The sequence below is a fragment of the Diadema antillarum genome, unplaced genomic scaffold (assembly GCF_040938485.1).
Source record: "Diadema antillarum isolate AM-2024a unplaced genomic scaffold, OU_Dant_1.0 seq00001503_RagTag, whole genome shotgun sequence".
NCBI classification, from domain to species: domain Eukaryota; kingdom Metazoa; phylum Echinodermata; class Echinoidea; order Diadematoida; family Diadematidae; genus Diadema; species Diadema antillarum.
The window spans coordinates 95,258-122,300 of NW_027272237.1; the positions used below are offsets into that span (position 1 = coordinate 95,258).

At 39.4% G+C, this 27,043-nt stretch overlaps 1 protein-coding gene across 1 annotated transcript in view; it reads left to right on the forward strand.

The window, feature by feature from the left end:
• LOC139710128 (SEC14-like protein 1) overlaps positions 1 to 27,043 on the forward strand; it is a 57,652-nt gene that overhangs the window by 27,261 nt on the left and 3,348 nt on the right. Inside the window, exons 5-11 of the mRNA XM_071622061.1 lie at positions 18,027 to 18,221; positions 19,169 to 19,319; positions 20,391 to 20,527; positions 22,177 to 22,366; positions 23,271 to 23,359; positions 25,393 to 25,463; positions 26,328 to 26,634. Of these exons, the coding sequence (XP_071478162.1) occupies positions 18,027 to 18,221; positions 19,169 to 19,319; positions 20,391 to 20,527; positions 22,177 to 22,366; positions 23,271 to 23,359; positions 25,393 to 25,463; positions 26,328 to 26,634 (1,140 nt within the window). The remainder of the gene's footprint in view (positions 1 to 18,026; positions 18,222 to 19,168; positions 19,320 to 20,390; positions 20,528 to 22,176; positions 22,367 to 23,270; positions 23,360 to 25,392; positions 25,464 to 26,327; positions 26,635 to 27,043) is intronic.

Consider the following 27,043-nt stretch of genomic DNA (forward strand, 5'->3'; position numbering starts at 1 on the left):
GCCGTGAATTGATGTACTTATTCATATCTGCTTCTTTATTTTCTTTTTTTTCTTATTTTGTGCGGCTTTTATGAATTCAGTCAGTTCTAATTAGAAGGATGGAATGGAGTTGTTTTTTTGTTTGTTTTTGTTTACTTGTTCTCAGTTGTTCTAAATACAAACTTTGCTTCTGTGGGGTTATATTAATGCACAATCCAAACCTATAAAGTGCATGTTTCAGCACCCCACCCCCTTGCCAATTTTCTATGTTTGTATTACATAGGATCAGAAACTAAAATCATGTATAAAGACGGAGAGATGTAAACAGATTCTGGATGCATAGTACAGTGCACTAAAGGTGACACATGATCAATATGATGTTGCTGGATGGAGAAAATTCTCTGGTACGATGAAGATTTCATTAAATCTCAAAATGATATGGCCTTCTGAGGCCTAGTTCAGCAAACAAAAAGCTTTTAGCCATTTTTCAAGGGAATACCCCCCCTCCCCTTCCCCATTTGTTTTGTTTGTTTTTTGTGTGTATGTGTGTGTGTGTGTGTGTGTGTGTTATCCAAAGTAGCATATTACTGTAGATAGCACGCTGTCAGTAATTCTGCTTCAGGTATATGTATTATGCGATATTTTCATATCCAGCTGGGGTTACTGAAAGGTCAGTCCTCATGTAATCATAGATCTTCAGAAATCAGGGTATAAGCCAGACCATGGTTCGGAGGCATACAGTATACCTACACTGTAGATACCCCTTCAGCACATGATGAATCAAGTTAACCCATTGAGGACGGACAGATTTTGCTACAACAAGCATTTCCCATGTTATAGACACCTGCCCGAGTATTCTCGGGACTCGTCTTCAACAGGCTAATTAATCATGAAAATTTATATGTAGGTCTACATTTGAGTATGTCTGCTTGCAAAGCAGAACACTGAGACACATGGTTTGATTCTCAAAATAGAGATCAGTTGTACATGTACACTGTTGTAGATGACACTGCCACAGTGAAAATTGATATCATTTAATGCTAAACCTTTCCCTTTATTTGGACTTTTCTCTACCCAACTTTTACAAAACCTTAAAAAAAAAATATATATATATATATATATATTTAACATATATATATATATATATATATATATATATATATGTCCCCATGCCATCACACAGTATTATTTGTATCTAAAAGCTTTCTCAGTCCTTACCAAAAACAAGCTTTACACGGGAGAAAAAGTAGGCTTCTATTAGGTATCTAAAGAAGATTTGTGTTTGTCTCCTAGCTTTGGGATTAGAGGTCCATTAGGGATAAATGCACGATGCAGACATTATACAGTCGAAGAGGAGCTTACAAAGAATTAAGCTACCTCAAAAGATTAGAAGAGTCGATCGCAGAATCACCTAAGAAATGTCCTGCAAAGAAGGGTGTCCAGTATCAAAGATTAAAGTTGTATTTGCAGCACTTAGTATTATTTGTATCTCACTCTATGGTTGCAACATTTTGATACAGAGCATATCATATGTACAGCAAGTTGTATGATTACGATACATGTTTGGGGCAAGGTGTACCATGGTACACATTTGGAAGAAAAGTTTCCTTCAATTGGGAAAATACGGATTCCTGTCCAAAGTGTGCATATTGTCTACGGTATCATATTTTTAAAGGGCGTGTTCAAAAGAGCTCTGAGTTTCTATTTATTCTACATTGTATGTGAAACTCTCAATGGGTGGTATGGACTGTGTTCATATAATGCCATATTACATAAGATATTTTTAGATGGTACAGATCATACAAACTTGACATGACTATGGCTCTGATGTGTTTTGTTTTTTGGGAATGACTCATTTTATCAATGGTCCTAGTTTCCGGCTTTAGTACGTGACATGTACACCACAGTTATCTTTCCAAAGATATGTAGCAAGTGAGACTGCCTTGTCATGAGCAGATGCATGATCGGCCATTCACTACATACAGTGTATGCATCGTTGAGTGCTTAATAGTGACAAAGGTGTATCATTTGGTTTCTGGAGTCTCTCTTACACCTGGTACTCTATGCACTTTTTTGCTAATGTACACTGTATATAATATGTACATTATGTATTTGCTGCTGTCACTTGGTGGGGACCAGCTAAATGAATTCATGATACAGTGTACAATTTTCCAACATCTACAAGTGTACATGTAGTAGACCTTACAGTATACTGTATACGCCGTTATTTTCGCGTACAGATATTTTCGCGAATGACGAGGTCATAGACATTTTCGCGAGGTGTTGTTTTCGCAAATCGACGCCGACACTTACGTTAATGCTCTATCAACAAAGCGCATGGAGACAATTTCGCGTGTTGTTAAATTCGCGATCCAACTGCAATTCGCGAAATTCGCGAAAATTAAACCCTCGCGAAAATAACGGCGTATACAGTAACAGCAGACATACAGACATACAGATACATTTACAGTAGGACTGCAACAACTCCTTGTAGAAGTACCAGGCAACTGCAGTTTGTCACATTTACATACATTTTGTACCACACCACAATTTTGTCAGTTGAAATCATGGGCTATAGATTGGAAAGGTCCTTTTTTTCCCCCTTTTTGTGCTAGTTGTTTGTTCATGTGCACTTGTATGATGATTGTCTTTGTGAAAGTGTATGTAACTGAACACTTGAAGGAAAGTGGAAGCTTTGTATAGCATTCTTCTACGTATGTAGTATGTCCAAACTGTATGTAATGTCTAATTGTACATCTTTGTAGTTACTGTTCTGGACACAAAGAAAAGAAAAGTAAGTGAGAGCACTGCCAAACGAGGGCAGTGTGGCCTTTAAGTGGCTGGGATGATATTGAAATCCAGGCGGTTCCAAACATCCAGGGTTGCAGTGCGTGGTGCCTGCGGTGGTGCACTGTAAGACAGCATCTGCTATGCACGATGGTCTCGGCTGTCGTTGCCTTCAGCAAGGCACTTCATACAGTACGCGGCATAATTTCCCGATGCAAAAACATGTATACGACTGCCTCTCTGTCGGGTTTTTTCAGTTTCCTGCTGTATGTATGCATTTTGCCTCCAGGCAGGATGCAGCAAACACTGCCATGATGAAAAATAAATAAATAAATAAGAACAAAACAAACAAACAAACAGACAAAACCGAACAAAACAACTGACAAAGATCTCGCTGGTCCCCTGGAAGTGAAACATGGCTACGCTGGGAGAGGATTTTTTTTTTTTTTTAAATGAAAAAACAACAACAACAACAACAACAATAACCCAAACAAATAGATAAATTGATTAGAATAGAAATTGGAAAATCAAACTTCTTGGGTTGAATCAATGTCTGGGGCATGTGTAGTTTTTTGCTTGTCATGAAGGACAAGGTCACCTTGATATGTGTGTGGATTTTAAAGTGAATGCAGCAATATCAGTAGAACATATCAGTGGATATTTGAAGAAAATTGGACAGTCTGTTCAAAAGTTATGAATTTTAAAAGTTTTTTTGCTGTTACTGCTGGATGAGAAGACTACGCGGTACTACTGATTTACATGTATGCATGGAACAATATAAGGGGAAAAAAAGTGAATTTCACAAAATGTCTTTTTTTTTCTTATAGTACACATTCCCTCGACTTGTTACTTAAGTATTAAAAGGATAATATTATTCCCCTTGCCTTCTGATAGAGGCAAATCAAGTGCTCAAGTTTAGTAGTATACCAGGATTATGCAAGAAAAGTGGAAATATGTTGAATTTCTTTACATGTACCTGTATTTTCTTTGTATCACTCTACGTATGTGACATCACAAGGTGTAGAAGTCTTCTGGAACGCAGTGATGACAGCACTGACTCTTCAGAAATTCCTAACTGTTGAAGAGATTTTCTGATTTTCCTCAAACTTTCACTGATGTGTTCTGTTCATAGTATATTGCTGCATTCTCTCAATCCATTTGTATATTATGGTGAGCTTGTCCTTTAATTCCTGTATTTTGCATAGCAATGGGCAGTGGATTGAAATTGGATGTTGGATTCTTCTGTACAAAATACCTTTTGTGTAGCAGTCCCATGTTCATGGTATTAAACTGAAGTGTGAACAGTTCATATTCTCTGGGTTTTTTTTTTGGTAGATTTTGCTTTCCATTCAAATTCATGAAGTAAAATTGCTCCCTGCGATAGAAAATCTGTCTACACTTTTGCAATACTAGTTCTACACATAGATGCATAATACTTTAGTGGTGCTTTAAGGTTGTTCACTGAGCACTGAAATATCATATGAATGTTGATTTAATAGTAGTCATCCACCAAAATGTGGAATTTCTTTTCTGATGGCAGTGCAGGTATTACATAGTTTTGAGTGATATGACTCATGTTTTTGTTTGGATTTTGTTGGTACTGTAGTCATCATGTAAACATTAAATCCAGTGGAGGAAGCTGTCAGTTCCGCGTAGTGTAAGTACACTGTAATACTCTAAATACCGGTAGTTTCCCCGGATAGCAAACTATGATTTCCTTGTTTTGAGTTTCAAGATCAGTTTTCAAGTGTGCAGTGTTCTATTCCTAGGACGATGAATGACGTTGTTGGGGAGAAACTTTTAATATATTCCAGAAAGGCTGTATATGACTATAAAAGCACTACAAAGTCGTGTACATGCATGGAATACACAATTTCTATTTTAATGCTGACTATTTAAAGGATAGTTTTCCCATTTAAAAATAGCATGTCAAATTGATTGAATTTCAAACATGAAATGTTCAGTATGTAGTGAATTTATTCAAACTTCTCTTTTCAAGTTATTACCTTAACTGACCAGATATTTGTTTATCTTATTAGTATTGCAGTGTGACAGTAGAAAACGATTAATTTGCAAAAACCTCAATGTTCTGTTCACTCTTCTAAAGATGACATATGAGCATACTGTAAAGCAAGAAATATTTGTGGCATCAAATTTTTGCAAATAGGAGCCGACGCACTTGTTTGTGGCACGAAATTTTTGTGAATCGCCACTGGCATCCAACACATTATACTGTAGTGTAGACAAGAACTTTCAAGTGCATTTTACTTTTGCGAATCTTGGCTGTCTTAAATTTGTGAGATTAAAATGCATGTGAACATTACGGTTTACACTATATGAAAATTTAAAAAAGAAGAAGATAAAACAAACAAGAGCATACATTCAAAATAAAACCAATAGTAAAAAGAATAAAAAAAACCTAAGAAGACAGATTATTAAGTCAGATTCCTAAAAAGTTGCATTCCAAAAAAGGTTAATATTTAGAGGTGGAAAAAGAGACAATAAACTGAAAAAAAAAACCCTGGAGACACAATGTATATGAACTCTCAGCTTCAGTAGGCCCTACAGAATTTGAGAATAAAAAAATAGAAATATAAGGAAATGCTCTGTAAACCCCTCTTTCTCTGCAGAAGTCTTCAAACAGTGTTCTGACTGAAGTTTCCAAGCAATGCTTTTCAAGTGTCCTTCAGGTCATCAGTACCTTCCTCGGGGTCCCAGCTTTCCCCCCCCCCCCCCCCCCATTCTCCCTTCACATTTGCAGGTGCATGATTCATTATTGAATGAACCTCCTCTTTTTTTTATTCTTTTCAGGCAGTGCTCTCCAAAAACGATATAGAACCCATGCAGGGATGAAATGCATCACATTTCACTCCGCATCATTCCTGTCCTGTGGCTTTTATTGTCTTATGCGGTAAAAAAAAACATGTAACAGGGTAACCTTGCTAGGTATAGTCATGAAATATTTAAGAGTTGCCATCTCATCAGTGGACTCTTCTTTTGACAAACATATTGCATTGAGGTCATCAAGAGTGTGTGGGTGTGTATGTGTGCATGCATCTGTCTGTGTGTATGTGTGCATCCATGAATGCACTACGCCGTGGGATCATGGATGACTGAGCGTATAAGATGAGTTGATTTATTCATCTGTATGCATATTTCATGCAGCCAGGGACGACCTGCGTCACGCTGAGAGAGTGACGTCTGTGACCTGACAGCCGTTCCGTCAGCTGCCGTCCCCTCCCCCCCCCCCCCCCCCCCCCCGACAATAGGGCAGGATTGGATGGGTGAAAGAAGAAGGGGGAAATTGCGACAAATGAAGAGGAAAATTGCATAATAACGGGCATGCTGGCATCTCCTAATTGGGGAGAACGTTCATGGCGGTCCAAAACACGCAGTGGCTCACGAGAGATCTAGGTGACTGATTGGAAGACAGAGGGACAGACAGACAGGCAGATAGACAGACACAGGCTGTGTTTATCATCTTTCCCATGTTTGGAGCACGTTTCAATACCCATTTCTAACCCCATAATCAAAACAGCTTTGTGTTTATCAAATGCACCCACAGACAAACAGCGATAAACGCACTCACAGACAGACAGCTACAGTTGTATAGGATATACATGTAGGGGATGGATGTGGGGATGCTTGCTTGACTAAAAGTGGGATAGGCTGGTAGGAAATTGTTATTAAGATAATAGGCCCCTAATAGAAAAAAAACACCCTTATACACTAATACATGACAATCATGCAGGAGCTAGGAAAATTACATGTAGCAATGACCATGCATTTCACTATGATGTAATTCCTACGTGTGGTAATATTTTTTGTTTAAGATAGAACAAAGCAAAGTCTTACCTTGTGAGTCCCACCACCACGACTCATTTAGCAGCCCACAATGCATGTTTTCAAATTGTCAGTGAGGATCATTGATTGACATCTACAAATTAAAGATCCATGACAATTGCATTTCCTCATTTAAGGATACGTTGTTTTAGAACACCTGAGGAATGATGGAAGTTGAAAGGAAGGGAGAGGAGTATTTTCTTTTTACAATGAGTAACTTAACTCAGTAGAGGTAAAGTTAGTTGTACATGTATCTTCACACAACAGAGGCTAGTGCAGATTATGCCAAATACAGTAGCAGGTTTTGTTTTTATCTTTAAGGGGAGCAGTAAACTGCTACCAATTGATGGCTGTACCCTTGAAATGAATGAAGGTCTGTGTTTGTGCATGTGCATAAAGAGCTATGTTTGGCATCGCCTTTCATATCAACCACTTTTAAAGGCATTATTTACCATTTGCAGATGAATCAAAACCCAGCTTTAGTGCTTCAGAATAGTTCTAAAATGTGAGTTAGCACTGGAAACAATCAATGTCACAAGTTTTCATCAGTATAATCAATGTAAAATATTGTTAAATAAGCAAAATGTGACCAATAGTTGTAATAACATTGTTTCTTGAATAAACCATCTGCAGTTATGGTTTATTGAGAAAAGTAGTGATATCTCCTTATATTTAAGGCTTTATTGCAAAACTTTTATGTTTTGTGATACAACTGACCTACACATATGCATCAAATGTGACAACTCGAACATTTTTTAAATCACTGCTCCCAATGGTAAACTACAGTAACTTCAAATTTCAGGTATTAATGCCAACAAGTAAACAAGGGCTTGGCAAGAAGGTGCACAATATCACTTTTCACAACTCAAAATCTTGCTTTTGACAGACTTTTCTCTCATTCCCAGAGCTCCCTGATTTATCTGTTCCTAGTCCTTTGTGAAAATAGGATTAGAGCAGAAATCATAATCATCTGATCCATTTTATATTGTACGTTGGAATGCAAATCAGGTCAGATATTTGTGTATTGTACCCCTGTCTGTCTTTGAATAATAAAACAAACTGTGCAATCAATTTCTTTTGATGTGGAAGGCTGCATTTGCAAGTCAAACATGACGCTTTGCTTGCGTTTACATGCTTCCCTGCACCAGTGCAGCCTTCTTTTGTGAGTTTACTCAGTCTTTTTATTTAATACATACATTGCAAATAGAGAGCAGCAATGTGACAGATGGTCCTGTTTATGAGAAGTGGAGGTCAAGGTTTTATTATGTGTACAGTGTACATATTGTATTTTTATGTAGGACCATTCGTGGCATGATCTCTGTAAATAATCATGCATTCTCACTGCCAGAGTATATCCGTGGGTGGTTTTAATAGAAGCATACAGTGTACCTTGCTTGCTCTTGCGTGCACCATCTCCGAGGTACTAGTTAATCCCGGAGATCAAATCCAGTGGAATGATTCTTGGAAGGAACCTCGCATTTGCATATTTCTGTTTGCTTTTTTTTTTCTTTTAATCCTACAGATTTCTATTTTTTGCATTCCCGAAATCTATCTTGTCTTTCTTTGTTTCATTTCTCTACTGCTTTTTCATCCCAAGCTGAGTCTATGCAGAATTCCCACTGTACATGTATGTGGGATTAAACAGCATTTGCTTGATTGTTTGTTTGGATTTTTATATCTGAGTCGGGAAGAATGATTTAAAAAAAGAAAGAAAGAAGTAAATAAATGGGCTAGCCCTTAACCCGTTGAGGACGAGTCCTGAGTATACTCGGGCAGGTGTCTATGGGAAATGCACGTTGTAGCAAAATCAGTCCGTCCTCAGCGGGTTAAGCTGTGTTCTGAATTAACTAGACATATCAATCAACATCTTGTGTATGTTTTGTTCTTTATTCTTTTTGTTTTTAGAGGATTCAAATTTGTCAAGTTCTTGCTCCAGCTATTTAAGATACGGTGTACATTCAATGGAAGAATGTTCACTGTAGATTTATTGAAAGCTGCTTGCCATTTCCTTGGTTTAATAATTAATATGTCACAAGGAAGCTATTCAAAGTGAAAGTATTGGCTGGTACTACCACTCTCTGCTCAGCGGATATGCCATTACGTTAATCACCCCAGTATGATTGAAGTTGATTCTGGTCACCCAGATAGCGATTGGACATGGCTTTATGTCTCTGGGGCTCACAGACAAGTGGTTTCGAAGAAGAAGGAATTTTCGTTTTCGGGCTTATGTTCTCACAATGCCAGAATGTCTCTTCTTCATATCTTCTGTTATAGCTAGGTGTGTTATTGACAACATTTTATAATAACCAATATTTATATTAAGCCTTTTCAGAATAGACTCAAAGCGCTTCAATAATTACAACAAAATACAGACAATGCATTCACTGAACTATAAAAACAAAAGCCGCAACCAGAAGCTAGGGCGAAAATAAAAGCAATAATTTTTTTGCTTGCCATACATGTATGTTCCAGTTGTTGATGTCTTGATTCCGCGGAATTAAAAACATGCAAAACTTTTCTTACACGGCCAAGCGCGAAAAATAAGTCACGCGCAAATACCCACTTTTACATTTCTATACTGTTAATGTTATCTAGAAGAATGTACTGTAAAAGTGGAAATTTTTGCGGTGTTGAAATTTTCGCGCATTTCGCGCAACCAAACACTATCGCGAAAATAAAGGCCCGCGAATATTTTTGCTCGCCATATGTTCCTGTGCGTGACGTTTTGATTCCGCGGAATTAAAAACACGCGAAACTCTTCTGACCCAGCCAAACGCGAAAAATTAGTCGCGCGAAAATATCCACTTTTACAGTATTAGAAGGTCCGATTTCATATTACTGATTAAGCAAAAGTACTTATTCAGTCATATGCCTGCCAATACAAATTGTACCTTGTTTTGATCTATTTTGTTTTTGCTGATTCTACTCCTACATTATTAGGTACATTCTTTTTTTTTGGGTGGGGGGAGGGAAACAATAACTAGGGAACAAAAAAAGAAAAACTTTTATTTGTGGAGGGGGAGGGTAGCTTTCCTATAAACTATAAATACTGTACATTGTATGTCTTACTTCTACACTTTTGCCTTTGAAATATCAAGTCACATGTGCATCTGATAGTGAAAAAAAAAAAGATAAAAAATAATTTTCAGCAAATGTGAGCAAATATGAGACAAGTGTATTGCCAAATGCATGGAGTGTTAGTAATACCATTGTGCATTTGTGTCAGAAAGTACCCATATACACAGTGAGGGTACAAAAACCATGCCCGGGCAACTGAGTCCCTTTCCACATGGTGGCTGACTCAGCCATGTACCACGCCCCTCCCCCCAATCCTACATCGCCATGGCGACAGCTGACTTATAAACTTGCATGGTTCTAATTACAGAATTACATGTACTGTACTGCCTCGAGTTCCAGAAGGGGGGAAAATAAAAATTGGTGTAGATAGGCTTACAAAAAAATTACAACAAGAGTTTGATGAAGAGTGCAATTCCTGAGGCTACTGGTAATGTCGGTACTGAAGTTTATCTCGTGCTTCGGTAAATCCATCATGTGCCACTTCCGTATTGATACTGAACTGGGGTTGTGAAGCTTTTCCTTGTTTGAGGGGTGGGGGGGGGGGCAACTTCATCGAGAGTGGAAGCCATTTGTATTGTAGCTTCTACAACAAATTGTACTTTAAATAACAAGCAGGAAGAAAAAGACTTTCACCGTTTAAGGGTATCATTTGCACTTGATTGATAGGGAATTCTTTCCTCTCACAGTGATGTTTAAATACCTACTGTACTTTTGTGTTAAAATAGACACTTACAGAGTGTACTCAAGTTACTTTTCAAGTACCGTACCCTGCACTATGTGAATATTGTAAAAGTGGAAATTTTTGTGGATTTTGCATGACATGGAACTAGTGTGAAAGTAGAAACACACAATTTTTTTTTTCGGCTTGCTATTATACATTTATAAGCCGTTATGTGCATGTAATACTTCCTTATATTTTTATTACACAGAAATGAAAACATGTAAACTTCATCTACCAGGCCGAAAGCAAAAACTTACTCATGCGAAAATTTCCACATTTACAATATTTGTTTTATGATATTGCTAAATTTAACCCTGTCTTCACTACTCATTATCACAGCTGCTCTAAAGTGGTCTTTTTATGCCTCCGCAACGAAGTGGCCGGAGGCATTATGTTTTCGGGTCGTCCGTCCGTCCGTCCGTCCCGTTTTGTTTTTGTCGATATCTCAAGAACCGTGTGGTGGTTTTACATCAAACTTGGTATGAGGGTATATCCTTGGGGGATAATACTTTGTGTGGATTTTAGGGTCACAGGGTCAAAGGTCAAAGGTCACAGGTTTATTTTGTGAAAAAAAAATTGAAATTTCATGTTTTTCTCCATATCTCGCAAATGGTTCAAGGTATCTTCATGGAACTTAGTATATATGCTTGTACCGATGGGCAGTGATTATCTAGGGAAGTTGGGGGTCATGGGTCAAAGGTCAGGGGGTCAAAGGTCAAGGTCAACTCCTCAAAATATCACTACTTTCCTTAAAATGCAATAGGCTGAAGGTTTTTTTTTAAAACTTGTTGTATGGCATGTATTACCCAATATATATTTTTTGGGAAGTTTTTTGCCAAAAGGTCAAAGGTCAAAAGGTAAAAGGTCAGTGAAAGTGCTAAATTGCACTTTTTCCTCCATATCTCGAAAGTAACTCAAGGTATCATCCTGAAACTTACATATTTATGCATGTTCAACCTAACAGTGATTCTCTTTGGAACTGTGAGGTCAAAGGTCAAAGGCCAGGTTTAGATAATGCTATTTTCCCATTTGATACTGAAATTATACTTTTTCTCAATACCTTGAAAATTACTAAATGCATAAACTTATAAAAGGGTCAAAAGTCAAGTAAAAATCATCAGTTCCCCAAATACCTGCACTCTGACATTTTAATCATTCATCCAATTGAACCTAGTTCTAGGAAAGTGAACATTCAGCACATTTGTGTCAAACCTGTCATTTTAATATTTTGCCAATTGTGTGAAACTGTCATCACACATTGTCAAGACAGTGTACTATAGACCTATTAGGAGAACCATGCATTATGGCGGAGGCATATCAGTAGCCGTAGCGATATATCTAGTTTTTTTCTATGACTCATATCATCGGTCCAGGTAAAGGTAGAAACATAATGTGCATAGAGTAAGCAGTTCTTCCACTTTTTCCTGCATCAGAACTGCTTTTCTTCTTTAATTTTTCTGTGTTTGAGATCTCTGCTTCTGACATTTTAGGCTAATTTGTAAGATACGCTTGCACTTTCGAGCAAGCTCTTGAGGATTTCTTTTTGGGTGTAGCAGTGTAATGTACTGTATGTTTAAATCTAGGAGGAAGTTCCTCTTTGATTGTGTGGAATATTACATAATATGATGCTCAATGGGCAGGGCTGAAGAGCTCCTACATTACACAAGTTTCATATTCGTACAAAATTTTGTTGCTGTACCTAAAAGTAAATCTTAGATGTTGTTCACTTTGAGCGACATCTTATAAAAGATTGCATCGACCATGAGCCTTGTACAGTTTGCACATTGTGCGTGCCCTTGCAGCTTTGCGCTGTGTTGTTTGCATTCGATCATCTTTTTTCTTTTTTTTTTTCCAATGACATGTTTTTTCACAGATATACCTAGTTTCCAGTTTGTGAAATCATGTGAAAACTAGAGTCATCTTCACTGAATGGCATCTGGACATTTTGTCGTGAAAAAAATTGGCTTTTCTATATTGTGGTCCCAGTGCATGGCTCTCGAGATGCAGAAAGGTCACTTACTCTGCCTGGCTGGGCTCCACAGATCTCGATAATAGACAAATTGAAAAGGAAGCAGGGACAGGCAAGGTTGTAAATGCCTGTGAGGTCCAGTCAAAGGGAACATGCAATATATCGGCCAAGAGATAATGGTGCCGCCGTACTAGTCAGTATCCACTCTCGTACAGGGTTTTCTGTGAGAGGTCATCTAAACTGGGTCTGCCGAGTAGGGCAGGTGTTTAGTTGCTCGATTGCATGATGACCGATGAGCTTTAGTATTATGAAAACAGGCGTATGACTTCAGTTTGCTCGAATCTCAAAAATAAGAAAGCGACATTGATAGAAATTGACGTTTGATCATAACATGTATGTACATGTATTTGTTTCAATCTGTATTTACGTTTTACATAGGTAACAAGTTTTATATAATCTCAGTTGTTTGTAATAATCACATACAAGTATACATGTATCCATCAGATGTCTGTGAAAGTCATGAGAATCCCTTTTTCTTACAATTACAAGTGAATTGTATATTCATTCTACACCTTTTCTTTACAGAACAAGAAAGAATAAGATTAATATGGTGATCTTAATCCAGAAGAATTATTTTGAATTAGTAAATTACAATTATATTCATTCCACACTTTTTCTTTATAAGAATAAGAAAGAATGAGATTAAAATAGTTTGATCAGAGTCCTGGAGAATTGTTTGAAGTTAATTAATCACAATTATAATAATTCCACACTTTTTCTCTGTAAGAATCTAGGAAGAAAGAGTAAGATTAAAATTGTTTTATCACAATCCAGAAGAATATAAGATTTTACACCAGCAGCAACCAGTGACTGGTAGATGATCATTGACAATGTGTGTGGGGAAAAACTTGGAGTACCGGTATGTAGTTTGATCATGAGGGATAAGGTGTACATGAGGGATAAGATGAAGATGGGATAGATAGTCAAAATTATTATTTTTCCTAATCTTGATGGGATGAGTAACTCTGATGGAAAGCGATGACAACCCGGGGAATGCGATGAAATGCGTTCTTCCGGGACACGAGAGGCGGCATACAACAATGGCGTAATGAAAAGCAGACTCTCGGGAGGTTTGGGTCGAGGTGCATTTGAATACGGTCTGTGTGGGATTGTTTGTTGGTGCGTGAGAGTGTTCAGATGCGAAAGTGGCGGAGATGAGGTGATGGAGAAAACGACTTGTGAAATCGACGCGACCGCGTTTGCCATCCTCGCTCTAATTTCCGCGATCCTTTAGCTGCGCCATCCCGGCAACAGGAAATCAGCGTGCAGTCATGCGTGTCGGTGGCCGTGTGAGGCTGGGGACAAGCGCATGCCAGTATTGATTGGTTTCTTCTTTAAACTGTCAATATTTTATTCCCTTCCATCAAGGCTGTTGGATGCAATTTACTCTGCTTTGTGTTTAGTTGTTGTTTTTTCACTCAGTCACGGATGTCCATCCACTTATTATCTGTTTAAAAATGTCCAGTCCTTCCAACCTCGGCCAAGTGATTCAAAAGCTCATTATCATACAACACCGTGTATTTCCGTGAAAATCTTTTGAGTGTGAAAGATGACATCACAAATTTTAAAATTCCATGAGCCACTACACGTGAATTTCTATATGGGAGCTGTCATGATAGTAGGGGTTGTACAGAAAATATCAAAGGAATTTCATAAATCTTTCATTTTCATGAAAATTCCACATTCTGTCATTCAGTTGAATGCTGAGCGTTTCACCAATCTCTTTACTGCATAAACTATAAAAGCAACTACAGTGTACATTGTATGTTTGAGAAACTTTGCCTTTAAATACAACTGTAACTGTAAATTTCTCATTGGCAGTGCTGATACAGTACACAGGGTTAGATACTGAGTATACATGTGTACATGTACTACAAGGAAAGGAAAAGTCATCAGATACTGTACAGCATGTACATGTATGTTGATATTCTAATAAATGAATGAAATTAATCAAATTTATCACATTTAGATGTAAAACAATCAGTGTTGTCTTGTTGTGATCAGGCATGCTGTGCCATGGAATTTGAATACACAATTTACACTCAAGGCTGCATTCACCGTTTTTCTACACAGGCCTCGGGCAGAACTACTAATTGGAAAGGTAACTTAATCTCCGAAGGCCCGTCCACGCGCACATCTAAGCCCCAGTACTGCCATAATTTACGTGTCTCGCTCGTGCACACTGCACGCTGCGCTCGTTTGTAAAGGGCCGCGGAGTGAAATTGATTTGTTTGGTTTTTTTTTGCTGTGCAGTCCTCAAATTGGAAATATACACAATGTTGTGCCATTTAGATTATGCAGTGATGCCATGTGTTATTCCCATGTACTACGGTACACTATAATGCCATCATGATCTGAAGTGAAGTTACATTGTACCTAGGGATACAATGTAATAGGTGTTCTTCTGGGATGACTGCTGTAAACGGTAATAAATTTGCCCTGACTTTCCTGGCTCATTCTGCAGATAAAAATTCTTTTTTGAAACATGTAGAACCTTTAAAGAATTTGAGTTTCATGTATTTTTGATTTTTTTTTTATAGATGCAATATGATGAATTTCACACACTTCTTGCTGTTTGATTGCAAGTGTTGCTTTTCATAGTTGTTTGTGTTTTTGTTTGACATTTTAATATCGTCTTATATACTATGCAAACGTGGAAAGAGCTCACGTCCTTCAATTGCACAGTGCTTTACTGTCATGGAAAATACATAATACTGCATGTCATGAACACAGTCCGTAAACATGATGTTTCTGTAAAGTGATCGTAAGTCACCAACGATCTGTGGAAAATTTATTGGCGTTCAGAACTAATGAATTTCATGCTTCAGTAATGACAAGCCGTGTTTTCTATCATACCGTGCATTAAAACATGACAGGCCTCGTTACACCATTTCAGTTTATTCATGACTGTGAATAAATGGGCACGAAATTACATTGTTGTGCCAAAGAAGACTGGCAGCTTGGAATTGTATTTCGGCGGATACAAATGTAAATTTTTTACAATTTCAAAAGGACTCAAATGTGTTTTCACTAGATGAGGCATACAACTTTGTACAGTGTAGCAAATTTGACAAAATGTCACCCTATAGAAGATGAAAAAAAAAAGGAAAAAGACATGGGAAGGGGGACAATTGACTTTTTTCCCCAAACATATGATGGATGTATACTATAAGTACAGTTTTTGCAAGTGAGGGTTGCCATATGAGAGTTTTTGTTCCACTCTCTACCTCCAAAGCAAGAAACATGTTCCCAGCAGTGGAACATCCAATGATCGTACTCTATTGTACAGTTTGTATGCGGCAGGTTGATCGCATTCTGGCAAAGTGTCGAGTTGGTGACTCTCTGAAATCCCTCTTCGGACTCACAACCTCATTACACCAGATGTGCCTGTAGTAAGGGCAAATTTGCCCAGGCGGCCCCGTGTTGACTAGCAGCCTATTTTGGGAGCGCGAGTATTGACGGCTCGCTGGACGAGCCGGGGCTTTGCTCATCCTCTAATGGTTCGGCGCCGTCCACCGACCTTGTTATACCCTCGCTCGCTTCTCGCTTCCTTGGGATTCTCTCACGCTTTCATCATCTCTCATCTGACAATATTTTCTCCTCGTCATATGAGATCCAAACCACTGGCTGTTATCCCAGTCCCCCCCCCCCCCACCTCTTCTTTCTCTCAAAAAAAAGAAAGAAAAGCAAAACAAAAACAACTTAATACCACGTTGTATAGTCCATGTCGTGCTTGGATTTTCACCCCCCCCCCCCCCCCCCAGGGGAATAGTGAAGAAACAATGTTACATGACGTGGACAGGGTGGTCTCCTTTGCAGCATTTGTCATCATACTTTACTGCCCTCCCTCTGCGAGTTCTCTGGGAAGATGTGGTCATCTGCCTGATGAAGTACTGCACTTAGCCCAAACTTTTTCCTTGCGTAAAGAGGTCCATCATTATTAAAAAGACTTGTTCAGAGTTAATGCTCTTTTGGAGTCAAGAAGCTGATGCTACATGTATGCCCAAACAGACCCAGTCTACCCCAACTTGAAGAAAGTCACCTGGGCAATATACTATTTCAAATGTTATCTACAACCTGTGATTGTACATTACAGTCCCATCCCTCAGGTGATAATGAAATGTCTTTTCGTTCCTTACCCTGTAGTGGTCAAATGGACATGGTATTTTTATTGCAAGTTTTATTTGTCATGGTTTATTTTCACGCTTTTCCCCATCTCCAACTCCATCTTCCTGACTCTTCTTCTTCCACCCTTTCTCCTCCTCCTCCTCCTCCTCCACCTCATCCACCCAGTTTCATACTGCATCCTATTGCCACCCCTTGACGTCATCTCCATCCAGGCCTTTGTTGTCCCACCTGCGTGTAAAGCCGCCCCGTCTCCACCGATTCCCTCTTAAATCCAGCGACTCCATGAAGCTGCTGCTCTCCTGGATCATAGAGCAGGTTGTCACACATCTCCTCCCCCCCCCCCCCCCCCCGAAACTCTGGATGATTGAGTTTTGGTGGAGGAGTTTTCTCTCTCCCATCCTTGTGTGAAAGTGTCATTATCCATCTCCCTGAACATTTCTTCACACTCTTAACAGACACCTCTTGTTCTATATAATATATCTGTGCTGCTTCAGGTAACATGCACAATGTATGAGACTGCGCATCCAGTCTCTCATTCTCTTCCCAAGGGTACAGTGCTACGTGATAGCGCTTTGTAGCAGAACTTTGGAAAATGTCATTGAGTGGGTATATCAGTCCATCATACCTGCCATCATGAGTATGAAAACAGTGACCTAGTTTGAGCTTAAATATTGTATCCACAAACTGAGCTGAATTTCCATGACAGGCAGGTGAGGTTTTTAGCATTTCAGCAGAAAGTTTTTGAGACCTTGTACATGTAGATCACCTTTGTTCTGCACACACTAGGGTAGAGTAATAGTTCATATACAAAACTTGTGCTTAAACCAGAGGGTACAGTTGTACAATGTATGCCCTGCATTACAGATCAATGAGTGTATGAATCACCAGATTGCTTCAAACTGGCTGTGTAATGCACAACTATCGTCTTCAAGTGTAGAGAACCTGCCAATCGTTGTATCTATTGGCAAAGCGTAGGACAAATGTCCTTTGTAGTTACCTTTTGTTTTTTAAATTCCAGTTTGATAAAATTAAAGTCTTACACACTGTACTATGCAGGGTGCCATAATGTCAGACCATGTCCACATTCATATCTCTGTGTGAAATATAATCCCATGCTTCCCCCATTTTTGGGTACATATGTCACAAAGAAAAGTGGCGCATTTCATGTTCACCCGCAATTTCTCATACCTGCAAACTCTTTACAGTTGTGAAAGACACTCATGATCAAGCCAAATGTGCAGTATATGACAGTATCTTTGACAGATTTCTGCAATTTCAAAAGTAATTGCAAAATGATATCACACCAAACTCCTTCCTTGAAAGGTTTTTCAATTTCAGGAGGAAATGCATTTCAGATTTCATTATGAAAATAGTGATTTCCATCAAGCACAGCAAAGGCATACATAAAAACATTCATATTTATCTACCAGTATCCTCTCCTTTCTTTGTGTACCAATCCAGGGCAAAGAGGTCCTGTTGTACTACATCCATGAAATCATCAAGGAGGGGGTGGAGAGAATACCGACGTGGCAGGAAATTCATGGGGACCAGAAGGCGGAAGAGGTGACGAGCGTGAAGGCCTGTCTGCCGGCCGTGGCAGAAAACGAGACCACCATCACACCGAAGCGGAAGAAGGTGTTGGTGAAGCAGAAATCGGTGAGAGATGATTGTGGTTATTTTGATACCCTCACTTTTACAGGTCAGACTGTCGGTTTATTATCTGATTTCAGAGCATCAAAGATATCTTTACGAGATATGCTAAGAGGACTGTTAGAATGACTTTCTTTATGTATTTATAGGGGGAGATCGTCTTAGAAGCCTTCATTGTTTATCTCTAGTACATCAAAGAGAGTGAAGAAGGTCAGCATAATACATTTATCATTTTCTTTATGGGCCATCACAGCGCGCAGTCTAGCCGACAAGAGATTTGGATTGAAGTAGAATGTAACATTACAGTTAAACATGTATATCAAAGTCCATCTTTGTATGTGATTTGTGTAATAGGAAAGAAGATTTCAGTGTGGTTATGAATATTCGCATCATGGCAGTGGATGTAAGGGAGACACTTAACCCTAAAAAGACTGGGCTATTTTGGTAGCTCGAAAGACTGGGGGGGGGGGGCCTCAAGGGCCCCCCCTAAGATCTCGGCCGTGGATCGCGCGATCGCCGCGGAACTTTGCACAATGGTAGTGTGCAATGTAATCTACAAGATCATGTTTTTAAATTTTCCAAAATAGACTTCTTTTATTTTATTTTGATTAATTATGATAATTTATGCAAGAAATCAGAATCTTTCATCTAAATCAGTAAATAAAGCTCCAAGAGTGCTCATTTTTGGTATAATTAATCTTTGTGGCATTCTTAGCAAATGTACTTGAAAAAAAATTCGGTATCAAAATTAATTTCGTATTTATTTTATTGTTTCATGAATTTCTTATGTATTTCTTTGTTTTTTCAACCTTTTGTTTTTGTTGTTTTTTGTAACAAAATTTGCGTGTTGCAGAGTAATCGTGCGAAATGTCGAGGGGGGGGCCTCCGAGGCCCCCCCCCCCCCCAGTGCAGTTAGGGTTAAATGTTACTCAATTTTTCGTCTGTTCCAACAGGAAGAGAAGCCCGCCCTGCGACCGTTTGCCAACCAGACCACCTGCACAGTGGGCGTGGTGGATGGGGCTGTCATCAGGAACCGCCTCGCCTCCAGCACCATGGCCGAGCAGGGCGGGGCGATGGTGGGAGCTACGGCTTCGGCTGCAGAAGGTCAGTAGTGCTTGCGAGGTTCTTGTCTTTCATGACGTGTGCACACGGCATGGTCAACAGTATAGCCACCATTTGACAGCACGCTGAAAAGTCAGTGGTTTAGCCACCATTTTGACTGCAAACTGAGTGGTCAGTAGTATAGCCACTATTTGACCTCACACTGAATGCTCAATGGTGTAGCCACTATATGACTTCAATTAATGCGCTCCTTGCGTGGGATACACTTTGTAGGACTTCTTTGGCTGTAAAGACCCACGCAACCACGTCGATTGTGACATAAATTCTCTGGCAGAGAGTAATCTGAGGACATATGCTCCACTGAGGAATTACAATTCTCTCCACAATTGATGTCAGGTATAGAAAAAGTCAAAAACTCGACATTACTACCGGTAATTGCTCTCTTTAGGTGATGATATAATCAGAGATAATCAGTCCAACACCAATATGCTGCTTTAAAAATTTACTGTCAGAACAAGGGCTTGCTGTGACAAAGTCCCTGGGAATATTTGCTGTCGTCAGTTTCATGATGAAATGGTACCATGACAACAAATTCAACGGTCATACTTGCGTGTGTCATTACTGCAATATGTACATGTAGGTAGTCATAAGTGTACAAGTGAAGTGTAATGTTATTAGATTCCCATTTCCACCCCTTTTTGTGTGTGTGTTACATGTATATCCAGCATCAACTCCAGAGCCTAGTTATTGTAATTTGCTTATTAGGCCATTTTTTTATAGCAGTTAGGCATGAGAAATAGATTGCTAGAAATCTCATATGACAATTAACATTTTCAGATGATAAAATATTTGTTATAAATAGTTGCATTAGTCAATATGATCAAGCTATATGTATACATGTATATTCCATCCTCACTGTAAAATACAAATGTGTAATATGTGCTGCATGTACACGTAGGTCAATGAGTCCGGCTTTTGTGCACCACATATTTCGTGTTTACATGAATGCTTGAATCAAGCTGTAGTAATTGTAATTATAAATCATATACTATCTGAAATCCTAGTGATTCAAATGTATCATTACGTGGCATTTCTTATTGATTGTTCATACAGAGGCATCAAAGATGGACGAGGAGTACATTAAGAAATTCCTCGGTGACCTGACACCCCTCCAAGAGAGTCGACTGATCCAGCTGAGGGAGTGGCTGAGCGAGACGCACAAAGGAAAAGTGAGAGAGAAACGTATGCCTGCCTTGTTTGGCGCGCACTTTGATCCGCAACAGTCATCTTCGTGTTCTAGTAAAACCCTGATTGCAATATGAAGTGCAATATGAGAATCTTTACAAGATGAGGAACCTCATGAATAGATGATGCTCTTTACCCATACCACAGTGGCTTTGTTTGTCAATTTCTTTTAATGACCCTTCCCCCTCCCAAAATTTCTTTGGATGTTGGTTTTTGGGGGTGAACTGTTCAAGTATCAACACTTTGTAGACTTAAAGGACAAGTTCACCTTCATAGACATGTGGGTTGAGTGAATGCAGCAATATTAGTAGAACACATCCAGAGACTCCAACCCAAAGCACCTTCTGATCTGGAGATTCTCCCGCCTGAAACCCCTAGCAAACGGGAGACTCCAAGTTGATGTGTGCGAAGCGCGAAATTCGTAGGGTTGTAGATGCTCTCTGGTGCCATCTAAGGCTTATTTTTTAAACATACAATAGCAATAAGTAAGAAATCCTTTCCAACGGGAGACACAGAGCCAGGGCGGGAGAAATTAAATCTCAAACGGGAGAACGGGAGATTTTGCAAAAATGGGTTTTCGGCGGGAGATCTCCCGTCGAAAACGGGAGAGTTGGAGTCTCTGCACATCAGTGAGAGTTTGAGCAAAATCGGACAATCCTTTAAAAAGTTATGAATTTTTAAAGTTTCTGCTCAGTCATGGCTGGATGAAAAGACTACTATAGGTTGTGATGTCACATGAGTACAACGATATAAAGAAAGAATAAAGAAAATTCAACATATTTCGATTTTTCTCGCATAACAAAAGAACACTCGACTTCTCTCTTTCAGAAGGCAGGGGGAATAATATTACCCTTAACATACGTCAGTAGCAAGTCGAAGAACTGTGCACTTTATTCAAAAAGTAAAGTTTTGTGAAATTCTCTTTTTATTTTCCTTATATAGTTGTACGCATGTGACATCATACACTGTAGTAGTCTTCTCTTCCAGCAGAGACTTCGCAGATACTTAAAATATTCGTAACTTTTGAACAGATTGTCCAATTTTCCTCAAACTTTCACTGATGTGTTCTACTAATATTGCTGCATTCTGTCACTCCTATTGTATATGAAGGTGGACTTGTCCTTTAAAGTGACAGCATAGCCATAGACCCACATTACCTACAAAACATGAAATTACATCAAGTAGAATACTGGCGATGATGGTAGTAGTGATGATTAAATGACGATGATGATAGTAAACAAAATAATAAATACTACAACAGAGACTACCCCCAACAATTCTTGCAATAAACCTGCTATATATATTGGGATAAAAACAGACCTTATGCTTTTCTGAAATCAAAATGTTTGAGCGGTGGCTGGTTTGGCAGCAGAGTTACCTATGAGTAAAATTACCAGTAGTTACAATACGTGATGCAAGATTATGTGCACTGAATATTTTATGAATTTGCTTGAATTCCCATTGAATCGGCTGCTTCTATGCTCTGGGGTGCAGTGAGCATTGTCGATTTCACCTTTTGAAAACTTCCCCCTTCAAAGGGGCAGCAGGACTAAGCAGTGAATCAGAAGTAGAATAAAAGTGCACTGGTCTCCACATAGCCTCTTTGAGAAATGCGATCTTCCAATTGACCTGATTTTCCCTCTCCTCGCTGCAGATGCCAAAGGACTCGCACCTGCTGCGCTTCCTGCGGGCGCGGGACTTCAATACGGAGAAGGCGCACGAGATGATCACCGCCTCGCTGGCTTGGCGGAAGCAGCACAAGGTGGACCAGATCCTGAGCACCTGGGAGCCGCCTCCCATCCTCCTAGACTACTTCCCTGGAGGCTGGCACTACTATGACAGAGGTCAGCTCAGTTCTGGGTCACCAGGCTATTCATTTTCACTCTTATTTGTTGTCTTTTCCTCCTCCTCCTCCTCCTCCTCCTCCTCCTCCTCCTCCTCCTCCTCCTCCTCCTCCTCCTCCTCCTCTTCCTTCTCCTTCTCCTCCTCTTCCTCCTCCTTCTAATCCTTCTTCTTCTCCTCCTCCTTCTCCTTCTCCTCCTTCTCCTTCTCCTCCTTCTCCTCCCTCTCCTCCTCCTCTTCATTCTCCTCCTCCTCCTCTTCCTCCTCTTCCTAATCCTTCTTCTTCTCCTCCTCTCCCTCTCCTCCTCCTCTTCATTCTCCTCCTTCTCCTTCTCCTCTTCCTTCTTTCCCATTAGGTAATGGTTTTAGAAGCTACTGCTTCTAAATTGTTTCACACATCATTTGGATATTTCTATTCGGTTGGCAGAGATGTCAACTGTTTCCTTTTTGCAACATTTTAGACTGCTTTTTTTTGTGGAAAATATTGCAAATGTCATTGAAAATGTTGTTTTCCCAAAACTGTGTAACCACTACATGTCTCCTGCGGGAAAAGTAGAAATACTGTTTTTCAACCAGAACTACACCTTTCAAATCCTCTGAATACTGCAGTGCTGTTAAACAAGGTTTTGTATCCCTGTGATGGAGCTATTCTTGCTTCTTGGTGTAAAGTAGACAAATTTTCCCACCGTAGAGCAGTGAAGATTAGTTCAGACATCAAATCCAGATTTTCTGAAGAATTCTTTGAACTTTTAAGAAACGGACTTAGATATAAACTGAACTCCTTCCAATACATTGAGTTGTAGATAGGTTTCTCATCTCTTGGCTAAATTCGAAATGCTCGAGTGAGAATATTAGTGCCGTGACCTTTAACCTCTGTTATTGACCCCACACTCATGTCTTTCTCAGAGGGCCGACCGGTCTTCATCATGAGGCTTGGTCAGCTGGATGTCAAGGGACTCATCAAGGCTGTTGGGGAAGAGGCAATCCTTAGACATGTAAGGCATCATACATATGATGACGATAAAAGTCCGTCGCCTGCCCGGCAGAAGGGCTCTAGCATGAAATTTTGACCCAAAATCAAATTTTGGATTGTGACGTTATTCGATATAGTCTTTAAAGCACTTTCATATGTTATAATCATTATTTTTTTTGTGTGTGATATTTTCGAACGTGCAAGCCTTAGGCCCTTCTGCTGGGCAGGCGACGATACATGGATAATTAATTTTGAAATGAGTGAATGAATGAATGAATGAATGAATGCATGAATGAATGAGAACACAGAGGTTTGAGTTGCTCGGTGAGAATGTCGTGTGTGAGTGGAAAGTTCGGAATAGTTCAAATATACAAGGCAACGTGGAGCATGTTCAATATTTTCCATAAGGTAGAATGATGGCATCTGGTTCCAGTGATTGCCAGAGAAGCCTTAGGATTATTTGTTTTATAAAATGGGCACTGATAAGTGTAATACCCAGAGCATTTACCCTTCATTTGTGAATCTTGTTGATAAGAAATTACTAGATGCACAGCTAAATTTACCGAGTGTAACTGTCCAGTCTAACTGTTGAGGCGATAGTGTGTATTCAAGAGGAAAGAGTGTATCATCAGCCATATTTTCCTCCAGTTTTCTTTTGAATGAGAAATGACTACTTTCCCTTTGATAGTGACAGGAAGACATTTTATGATCATTTCCATATTCTTATTTCCTTATGGTTGTCTGACTTTGAGAACCGGGGGTGGGGGGGGGGGGGGAAGCATTAGCTGCCATAAACCAATCACAAATGACACATTGGTTATACTTGCACATCATAATCGCAATGAACTGTGAAATTGCCAAATTGGCGGCTTTCCTTTGATGGCGACAAGAAAAATTTTAATGACTCTGATATTTCATGTCCCAATTTCTGGTTGTGGGCGGTAGGAGATGACGTTAGCAACACACATAATTATTTGCAATTTGCGTCTTGATTTGTGCATGCTTCTGTCCTCATTTCAACCAAGGACAACGCTATTACTGCTGTTCAATGAGGCATGTTAAACATAATGTCAGACTTGATTCCTGAGCGAATGGGAGCTGGGAGGATATACAAGGAAAACTGTGGGCAAATGTATCCTAGAGCGTCTGACTAACATCCCTTTAAAGGTAGAGAACTGCTTTTGAGGGTTGGGTGCGTCCAACAATTGAGGAATCATTACCTCAATGTCCTTAAATGTGGCAACGGAATCCCTCTGAGCTCAGCCAGTCTACATAACAGGCTTGAGTGTCTGCTCAAGGCCTCTTCCAGTTACTTGCACTTTTTATTCAGAGAGCATTCAGTAAGATGTAATGAAAGTGTCTGTTGTTTGCCTGTCATTTTTTGAAGTCTCCAGACTACCAGGATATCATTACCCAGACTCCAGTTGGGAGGGGTGCACTCTTACACCTCCTCCATCCCCCTCTTCCCCTTGCCGGTCTTGCCATTAAATGTCATCTTCATGATTCTAGGCAAATGAATCAAGTGAATGCAGTTTAGAAAAGCACACAGAACATCCAACAGTCACTCCATGTGATTCAGTTCAATCCTTTATTTGGGTTACAAGGTCAGATTTACTTATAAAATGAGACATGACATACATATATATATTATGACACAAGATAAACTGTCAAAATATTTCAGAGAGCAATGTAAAAAAAAGACAAAAACATAACAAAACAGCACCATAAAAGTCAGTAGTAAGGTCTGCTCACCTCATCCAAAGATCAAAGCATTTGAAACCCTTAAAACCATTATTGCATTCAATGAAATTACTTATAATCTAATGAATGTGTGGGTAAAGGGATTGGAAGAAAGCTGTGAAAGCACGCTGATACAGCAGAGGAAGGGACGGGGAAAAACATCAGAGGAGAGAGAGGACTGTCTGTAAGTTGTCTTTTAAACAGATTTAAGAGGTGAAAGTTCACCAAAATCATCCCTAGACTGATATCAAACCAGCCATCAGGCGTTGAGAAGCATTGATATTGATAGAGGCCATGAATGTTTTCATTTTACAGGTGTTGTCTATAAATGAGGAGGGACTGAGGAGAACGGAGCAGGCCACCCAGCAAACTGGCCATCCAATCAGGTGAGTCCGCAGAGGTCAGGTGTCATGGCTTGTTGGTTGCAGTGAGAGGAAGTTGTGGGCCTTTTATTTTTTTTTTTAATGGCCATAGATTAACTCTCACACCTGTCAAGTTGTAGAGTGCAATTTTGCAATTCTATAGTAAAATGCCATTCAGTTCAGTTATAATTCGTTTCCATCCACCAAAAAGGTAATTCATGATATAAAGCATACCAGATACATGTGGCATATCCTTTTTTTTTTCAACAATGTAAGAAATATCTATCGTTTCATTTTTCATTTCATTGCCCTGTAGAGTTTATTCATTAAAACAAAAAACAAAACAAAACAAACTATGATTGAAATATTAGCATGGAGGAAACATACAATCACAATATGAACTATGTATGATTCATTAATATGACGGCATTGTCAATTTGGGGAGTGTCACCTGATGGGGATTCCACTTTCCAAGAGTTGACATATCAATAACAGAATCACATCCCTTGGCAGGTATAAAGATCACTGAGAGGCATTCAAGAGTATCACTGAAGCAGACCACTGTAAAGCATGAAATTATTTTAACGCTGCCAATAATCTAGGTATTGGCAGGCGTTGACTTTATGTGACATACAAAAATAATGCTCTCATTTCTGCCATATTGTCCTCGACTTTGCCTGGCACATGTTCTTTGCTTAGGTAATATACTCCAATACGTGTATATCTGGCAAAGATAGCTATTGGACTCTATTTGTTTGTTTGTTATGCCATAGCATCAATAAGATTTATCATAGAAGCTTACACAAAGGAAGAGACCAAAACTATCATTTCATTGTCATATTTTCTAACTTTACAATATAATTTTTTTGTTATGTTCCCTCTTGGCAGCTCTTGGACCTGTATAGTAGACTGTGAGGGCCTCAGCATGAGGCACCTGTGGCGGCCGGGCATCAAGGCCCTCCTCCGCATGATCGAGGTGGTGGAGGCCAACTACCCGGAGGTGATGGGCAAGCTGCTGATCGTGAGGGCGCCCCGCGTCTTCCCCGTCATCTGGACGCTCGTCTCGCCGTTCATCGATGAGAACACGAGGCAGAAGTTCCTCATCTACGGCGGCAAGAACTACATGGACAGCGGCGGCCTAACGGACCACGTGGCACCAGAGATAGTCCCCGACTTCATCAGCGGCGACTGCTTTGTGAGTTGCCCTTGATCCTCATATTGCTCTGATTCCTATCTACCGAAGCTCACATACTGTAAACGAGGACAATTTTTTTGTGCATTTTGCATGACATGAAGCTGGCGGGAATATAAATACGCACAATTTTATTTTTTGCTCACATGTATTGTATGTAATGCTATTTTGTATTCTATTCCGCAGAATCAAAAACATGCAAAATTAATCTTGCCCGACTGAGCACGAAAAAGTGCTTCCACTTTTCCAGTGGATATCTGTCTCATAAGATTGTCTTCAGCATTCTTATTCTCAGTAACCGTTTTTTATTGTAAATGTACATTGTACCCCAAAAATCTCAGTCAGAATTATATACTTTTGTCTAGCTTGGATGTTCAGTAGGTGCAGCACATGAGAGAAGAGAGATATAGAA